This window comes from Necator americanus, chromosome III (genome assembly GCF_031761385.1).
Source record: "Necator americanus strain Aroian chromosome III, whole genome shotgun sequence".
In the NCBI taxonomy this organism is placed as follows: Eukaryota; Metazoa; Nematoda; class Chromadorea; order Rhabditida; family Ancylostomatidae; genus Necator; species Necator americanus.
The window spans coordinates 17,140,179-17,148,624 of NC_087373.1; the positions used below are offsets into that span (position 1 = coordinate 17,140,179).

At 42.1% G+C, this 8,446-nt stretch overlaps 1 protein-coding gene across 2 annotated transcripts; it reads left to right on the top strand.

The window, feature by feature from the left end:
- Positions 1–648: 648 nt before the first annotated feature.
- Positions 649–8,203, top strand: RB195_009859 (uncharacterized protein; the record flags this gene model as incomplete). 2 transcript variants are annotated; one of them, XM_064190599.1, is made up of 11 exons in its annotated part: positions 649–699; positions 822–887; positions 2,087–2,223; positions 2,275–2,364; positions 2,498–2,571; positions 2,642–2,837; positions 7,025–7,107; positions 7,461–7,529; positions 7,703–7,822; positions 7,872–7,954; positions 8,021–8,203. In XM_064190599.1, 11 exons carry the CDS (start codon positions 649–651, stop codon positions 8,201–8,203), a joined length of 1,152 nt encoding a protein of 383 aa, XP_064048182.1. The 2 variants fall into 2 exon arrangements, with proteins under 2 accessions (XP_064048182.1, XP_064048183.1); XM_064190600.1 differs by lacking the exon at positions 7,025–7,107 and having other exon boundaries at positions 2,642–2,755.
- Positions 8,204–8,446: the final 243 nt, after the last annotated feature.

An 8,446-nucleotide genomic window follows, 5' to 3' on the forward strand; every position in this document is an offset into this window, starting at 1 on the left:
AGTTTACTAACACCTGTCTAGCCTACGCATACAATGACCTGCGGGAGCAACTCAGCATTCCAATGCTTCTGGAGAAGCTTTGCATTAATTTATTGGACCCGGTGAAGTGAAAGATTTGATGGGCTCCACGCGATTTCAAACATTGTGCGGTCGCAGAGGAACCTCTTACCAACTGCGCTACATCAGCACCTAGAATTGTAAATAAGTGCCAACCAATCTTCTTTTCTTTCGCAAAAGCATGTGAGCTCAATGATTCCTGTTTTGATTAAAAAGCCCATATCTAAAAGTTCGATTGAAGGCGAAATGATTGTTTTTCAAAATACATCTATTTTCTGATTTTACAGCAGATGGATTAAATTGAATTTTACGTTCATTATGCGTTTTTTTCTTGCACCTGATGACCCGTTCAATATAGCTGCGCTTCAACGTTTTTTTTCATGTGATATACACGAGGGTTCTGTCACAACTCCCAGAACCTCTCACAACTCTACATCGCCAAAACACACGACCCAATGGATAGTCACTGAGTTGACCACTAAATCCCTTCCAACAACAACAACCACTACAAATTCGCCAACTACGGACAGCTTGGTTGTGGACGTGGACGGTGGTTGTGCGTGTAACTACTCAACCTCCTGGAATGATGTCATGCTTGTATTCGAGTCAACAGAGGCCACTAGTCAAACCGGACTGCAAGAGGTCAGTTTCAGGCGACGGCCTTATCTAGTTAGATTTCATTTGATCGTCTGTCTCCTTTTTAATGACCAGCATATTTTGCTGTTTTTTTTTGTGTTTTTTTTAACATTGGGTTTTTTTTTCAGATGCTCGCTCACGTACAGTCCAGTCTGTATGATTTCAACATTAAGCCTTCCACCTCAAATGAACAGGTGCACTTTGATCTCAATTCATCTTTTCAGAAAGACGCACATAACACCTGCATTTGCAACGGCTTCACGGATGTTTGATTGTGGGGGCATCCTTTTCGAAGTAGGAAAGTGCAAGCAATGATATCACTTACTTAATTAGGTGCTTGGATGACTCGTCTTCACTCGACGTGCGAGCCCCAGCATCTCTTCCAGTCGTTTCGTTCCCTCGACATTGTTATCCAAGATGTTCTCAAGTTTCGTGAGTGACGTTGACAAGGTCCTTGAAGCGCATCCAACTGAGCTCTTAGCTGGTCTACCTGTGTAGCGAACACATCGCCCCATCTCGTTGGCGGTCACCCTCGAGGGCGTTTAGCATCCCTTGGGATCCACGCTAACGTTTTTTTAATCCATCTATCGCCGATTCTTCTCACAATGTGACCGGCCCATCTACGCTTCGATATATATCCCGCTGGGTCGCGAAGACGAGACATTCTTCTTAAGTCGGAGCTGCGAAGAACGGCTAGGTGTTGTGCGCGCCTGTTTAAACTTCAGAAGACATGTCTCAAGGGCTCTGTGGGTAGTAATTAGCTTCCTAGACAGCAGTGTCTGCCTACATCTCCGCTGCGTAACAGAGCGTTGGAAGAACTGTCGAGTCGAACAGATGAGCGCGAAGATTTTGGTCCGTCAGTTGGTCCATAGCTGCTCTGACGGCTGCTCATGCTGCTCTCATTCTTCTGTTCAGTTCTTCCTTCAAGTCTTTTTCATGTTCATAGAAGGTCCGAGGTATACGTATGACGAAGTTTCCACGATTTGGGAGCCTTCAAGTTGAACTCCTCCGTCCTCGCAGCAGGCGTTCTCCATGAACTGTGTCTTCTTTATGTTTATTCCCAGTCCTATTCTCTTCCCTGCTTCGTTCAATTCGTTGAGCATCGTTTCTGCTTCATTGGTACTGCTCGAAAGGAGAACGATGTCGTACGCAAAACGAAGGTTCAAGAGAACTCTTCTATCAACACGTATGCCCCTTCCTTCCCAGGAAAGTGTTTTCATTATCCTTAATTTTGCGTATGTATACGTGTGTATTCAATATATCTCGCGCACCTCTTTTCCAGAGAGGTTCACACTCGGCAGTTACGCAAATATTTTTCTCATTTCCAGAAGTATTGTATTTTTGCAATTTCCTTGTTATTTTTGCTGCTATTTCGTCAAGACTAAATATTCAGTTGTGTACACGAATTGGAATAGTTGTTTATGGACTGACATCAGTTCTGTACGCTCCTCTTGGATCGCTTTCTCGTGATGAGTTCCTTGCCATCGACTCTCTCCCTTACTTTGGAGACCAAATACCCAATCTTGAAGAGTGAGTATGCTATCTGAGCCAACCGGTGTGGATTTTATCTGTGAATTGCAGTGCTCTTCGCATGGCTTCTCTGCAGTTTCAAACTCAGGGTGACCGATCGAACGCCAGAAATGTCATCGTACTCATGGCGGCTTCCTACTAGTTAGTTAATGGTAGTATCATGCTGTTCTCCGTAGACCTACAACAATACTTTCTACTGTTTTCAAAATCTATCTGAAAACTGAAAAACTTTGTTTATGCTTTTGAAGAAAAAAGAGACCTTTGAAATGTTTAGCGCAGGAGGAGTGTTCGGATCAGGCCAAATCGCCGCTCAGTTCAAGGAGGATAATGGAGTGTTGGTGGTATACAGTAAGTATCACTCTCTCACTACTTTTTCTTTACTCTATCTCTTGCCTAGACGTACTATAGTATTTTTAAGATTACGTGGAACAGCACGGATTTCCTGAGTTGAAGTTGGAGAGGCTGGCATCGCCTGGCTACTTTCTCACCAATATCGAAGATAACTCTAGCATCAATCGAGCTTTGTGCGACGGTAAACATGAGCGATTTTCCTCTTGCGCAATTAGCCGTCGATTTATTCTCGTTCGGAAAAGTTTCGTCCATTATGAGCCAAAGTGAGTACGTAATTTGCAGATAAGCACAAAATACCGCCTACAGTTCCGAGAGAAAAAGATATCAGAGATATCAGCTTACCCGACGAAGGAACTTCTTGCATTCATGGGGTTGACGGAATGAAGCAGCATGAAGTGAATTATTGGCATACTCACCGGACCTCTAGAGCTATGAATGTAATAAAATCCACTTTACGCGGTTGGATCTCGTCAATCCTGTGGGCGCAAACAGTTGGCTCGTTCGGAACAATGATGCATCGGGTGGTCTTGATGCTTTCGATTCCTAGATTAACAGAGACCGTTCTGAGGTTCCACTGTTATTCACAAATCCCTTTCTGAACTATTTCCTACTAAAGAGAACGAAACATCAAAAGATTCACTGAACGCTGCTTGTAGTGGCCACAGGGGGTAATGTATAAAAGTATGTTATGTGCATACCATCTACATCAAGGAACGTTCTATAACAGCCAAGCAGAACTGATGATCAACATGTGGCTCACGGGGGTGATTTTTTTTTCGTGTAGTATATTAAGAGCACTGCGTTAGAAAACAGGTTTTTCGAGAGCTTCGAAACTAATGAAAGATAGCATCTGTAGAGCTTTGACGATGATAGATTGTCGTCTATTAGTGACAGAAACCAATCACATTTGGAACCTTTCTCCTTCTTTTCTAATATTTCTTTGAGTCTCTTTGGCTGACGATATCTCTCACTGATATCGCCTGATTCCTCATTAGAAGTCAGAGATCGTCAAGCGATAGACTGGTGTTCGAAAATACTTGTGGTGCGTTATCAACGAAAATTTTAAGCTTGCTATCTGTTTTGCTGGTGTCAATGGATGACGCACTAAAAATTCTCTCACCCAGAATACGCGAGTTGCGATAAGCGCTGGTGAACCGGAGTTCAACAAAACCCTTAAACACTTCTACTTATTGAGAAAAAAAAGTATGACAAGCAGTAGCAGCGTTGAGAACTGAGAATACTAAGGTGTTAGGTAAAGGCTAGAGTCAGAAAATGTGGCTCGTTTGAAATCACAGCTGTTTGAGTAAGGTTCTTTTGTTCTTTGGCGTCCTGTAGAAAATTTGAGAGTTTGGCTTTTTCCATCTTATCTTGAACAATTTAATCCTGAACGTTCGGTTGCGAAATGTAATTAAAATTGAGTCTTCTGTGATATTTCTACGTTAGAGTTAACATGTTTCGATTACTGAGAAGTCTTCACAAGAAACAGAGAATTATCATTTCTAACAGTAAGTTTTAATAAGTTTTCGGTCTCCAATGGTATCCGAGTACAACCCTTTATTGTTTTATTTTACGTATCGTCAAAGTAAAACAATTTTACCGAGAAAAAAAAGACAAAAAAAAGAAACAATGTAGAAACAATGTACCGAATGTAGCTATTTAATTCTCTTTCTTGTTATTTCTTGACTCACTTCGAAGCGCAGAAACATTCTCTATACAAGAATCCGAAAAGAGTAAAACTTATTTTATTCATCCTGCGTACAATGAAGTTTGCAAGCGCTCTGCTCCTTGTATTAAGCCAGTGTCACTGCATTCCCTTACAAATCCGACAGCGACCGATTTGTTGTGCCCGTGGGGATAAAAACACTGGGAGATATGGAACAATCGATGGTCGCTCCGGCGTAGCGGTGATCTCTTATCACTGCGCCAACGCGCTCTGCGATTGCATATCACACCCATACTAAGCCTGGAAGAAAAATGAGAACCCAATGAATTCGACCGCAGAAATTCGAATTTCATTTAAATATGTATGTAGCTGTAGATAAGAACTTTTGAAGTGATTGATTGAGATATGGATTGATTCTGTGAATGTATCTGTAAGACCAAGGTTCCTTTCCGTTTCAATTTCTAGTTATTGATATGTGCGTTTAAGGCGGCAGAAAATCAGCTCCCTTGGAAAGATACGTCATAAAAATCCAAAAATCCTATGGAAATTCTTGTACCGCACTCATCTTGAAGTGAGCGTGAAATTCTTTTTCTTTTGAAATTTGACTTCTTTCCAGTAGTAGATAGTGTTTAGGATGAGGTTTCAAATATTTCAAAGAAAGATGAAACACACGCTATGGATCGAGAAGTCAGATAAGTAATGAGCAAAAAATCAGAAACAAATCTGATTTCTAGGATTGATTGATTGCTTTTGTGTTATCGTTATGATAGCTAAAAAAGACTCTCTCTCTCGAAACCCAAGGTACTCGCAACTGACCATCAGACATTCCACTAAACGCTGCTTTTGATTTTTCGCTGAAGTGGTGCTGCTGGACAGAGCCTCAAGTCGTTATGTGCAGGCATTCATTCATATTCTGCGATTGGAAATAAAGTTCTTGGGTTATGCTGGACGCGAATTACAGCAGTTCTTGTCTACGTCGTCTCACCATGTGAGGAGATTTACTGAGACATAGACCTGAAACTGTTGCTTCTTTTGTTTCAGAGCATTTTTTACGGTTTCACACCACTGCTGTGTATGTGCAACATGTGTTTGAAGGCGAAATTGACTGGTATGGATACCCCAGAAATATGTACAGTTCAGGATGTTGATTACGGAAACGATGGTGGAACCACTCGATTTCCCCTAGTCGTCCTAAAAAGCAGTGTGGGAACTGCTTAACTTCCTACGAGGTTTTTAAACTGCAATTATGGAAAGATGATCGGAAACGCTCGTTTCCGTAATCTACAACCCGAACTGCATGCTTTTCCTGGGGTTTCCGCACCATGTCAATTTCGTGAAACGCTACATTTAACGTAGGTGTATCAGTGTGAAAGTCGTTTCATGATGCGCCCTAGAAACGAACCTCTGGCGTAAGTCGAGAACATAGTGTATTGAGCTATAGTTGTCAGTGCATCACAAATAATTCTCTGATGTGGTAGAAACTCACGGTGCAAGTGTATAAAAATATCTGCTTGCTAGAGTAGCAGTAACGATCCCTCGTTCCCTCGCCAAAGGCGGCACGAAATTAAGGGTGTTGGGGTGTACCCACGAATGGGTAGGGTCTGACCTAGGTCACAAGTGTGAACGCCGTGACATTCATTGCCCGTAATTATTCAGAAAACAAGAAAAAACAGTGAACGACCAAATGGGATGGCTGACGTTGCTTCCAAGCTCGTCTGCTGTCGCGACGCCGCTCTCGTATGCCGTAGTGTTAGGTGCCCAATGGAGGATCCGGGGCGATAAAAAAGTTCCCCACGCCATTTTTCTGGATCTGATGGATTTCACGATAGTCAACTATACACCCAAACCCATCCATTCGTGCAGAGATCTTTAAACCCTCAATTTCGTGGTGCCGTAAACATGTTAAAAAGTCTTCCTCTCTCAATCAAAAATTTACATTCAACCGCAAAAAATCGTGGATTCTAATATTCTTGTTTTTATATGTACTACTGTGTTCTCATTGTTCTCAGTAATAATATTCTTTTTAATATTAATATTGCATCTCTGTAATATTTGCAATGAGTTTTTTTAGCAAGTGTAATTCATCTTCGTATATTAGTACTTTGAGCCCTATTCTCTATAAATCCATGTTGCAGTAACTCGAAGGGTTGATACAGTATGCGGCAAACCTTTTTTACCCGTAACCTTTTTTTTTGCTTCTTCTATTTTCCACTGTTTTTCGCATAAAAATGTATGAGTAGACTTAAGTACGTTCGTACGTACGTTCTATCCCTTTTTTAAATGTAATTGTGCATGGTTAGCGAAAATTACAGTCGGAGTCCTAGAAAAATCCGGAAATTTGCAAGTAAAAGGCTAATTGTGTCAAGTTACACAAAATTTGGTGAAGGCAAAACACTGAGAAGATTTCCTAGACGTAGAAGGAACTTCTGAACTAGTCAAAAAGGGGTTTCTCCTCATTACGACACCTAAAGGTGACGATAATGCGTAAAAAGTGGGAAGGAAATTAAATCCGTACGAACTAAGATCATGGAGGGCGCCCTAGAGGCAAAGCAAACAATAAAAGTGTAAGAAAAAAGGGTTTTACCAAGACTATATAATCCTATTCATGCATTACTATACGGAAAAAAACAGTGAAAAATCACAAAAATAAAAACATCAGAAAGAGGTCCGGTGATCTTTTCGCATACTGTAGAGGATAACTTTGTTCACCCCAGGTTTAGTTAACTACTATAAGGTGTGGCTCATACGTTGTGAGCCCTTGTTTCTAACTTAGTAGCCATATTTTAGACCCCAGGATATGGTCAGACCAAAAGGACCTGAGGCCCGGCGTGGTTGCGCAGGCTGCTGCGAAGTCAGCGGATTCGATTTAGGTGGAACCCTCGCCACTCAGCTCTGCACTCCGAGTCGCCCACAGCCTCCCGCTCTGCCGCTCCGCATCGAGTGCAGCCGCAGCTGCACCGGACTTCAGGTTGTTTTGATCTGACGATAGTAGGCGGTCGCCAACATGTGAGCATCAGCATGGGATACTCCTGCCAAATATGAAGTGACTATCCAGTTCTTTGAGTATATACTACTTAGCATATTCTACACTTTTATACGACTAGAAATGTATATTAGGCAGAAAGCAGAACAGGACGAAAACGGATAAAAGGGTAGGGGTTTATGGGACGAAATCAACCGTTAAGAGTTACCGCACTCAAATAATTGAGACTTTGCTGTTTAGCAAACTGCTTTTGTCGCCTCGGATACGATGCTTTCGACGTGGACCCTCTACGATACACTCCACTAGCGGGTTGGTTCAGGATGCACTTCTCTTTTTATCGGCATTATCGTGCAGTAAAAGAGTTACTTTCCATCTGCTTAGTTTTTTCTGGATAGATACTCGCAAGAAAGAAAGCACAAATAAAGAATCCTTTAGTCCGAGATAACGATACTCGTTCTAGCACGAAACATTGCTATATCTAGGATGTTACTCTGTGAAACAAGCTAGCACCAGCTATCAGCTAGCGGCGAATCAATGTAGAAACGAGGATGGATGCGTGGCACTCGCCAAGCAGCGAAATCAAACGGATTATCTTGAGAAAAGTTTGTCAAATTGGTTTTGGATCTTCGTCACGCGAAAATAAAACTTCAGAGTTCACCTTTGGGAGCAGTTTCTGGATTGGATTGAAGTGGGATCAGTTCAAGCAAAACTACGTGTGGGCCGATGGAACTGAGGTGAGGCCCACATTGAGCTATGTACGTAGGTTCTGGTTGTACTTCGAAAGAGCAAATTACATCCAGTTGAACGGATCCGCACAGCCTTGGGCGTCTTCTTCCGACCATCAAAATGGCATCGACTGTGTACGTGTAGTGCCTCAGAGTGCCGAACTCGTTTGGACTCCAGTCGACTGCCGCGATTCGTTCGCCTATTCATGCGAAGTTGCACCTTGTGATTCTCAAATTTTCTGTACGCAAGATGTTTAGTTTTCTAGATCTGCAATGAACATGTAAAACATAAAACGTTATTCCGTTGTTTGCCTTACGCACTTGATCTCGAATTTTACGAGTACCTATCAAAATATTTCGGCCAGGTTTGTAGTTGGCTAACCGCAATGATTTATGGTTTCTATAAAATTTTTGGCGAGCTGCCAGCACAAGTGCGATGATCCATCCTGTCCCTCGTAGCTACCTGCTTTTCTGAGGCTCTGTTATGCTCCCTGTACTCTA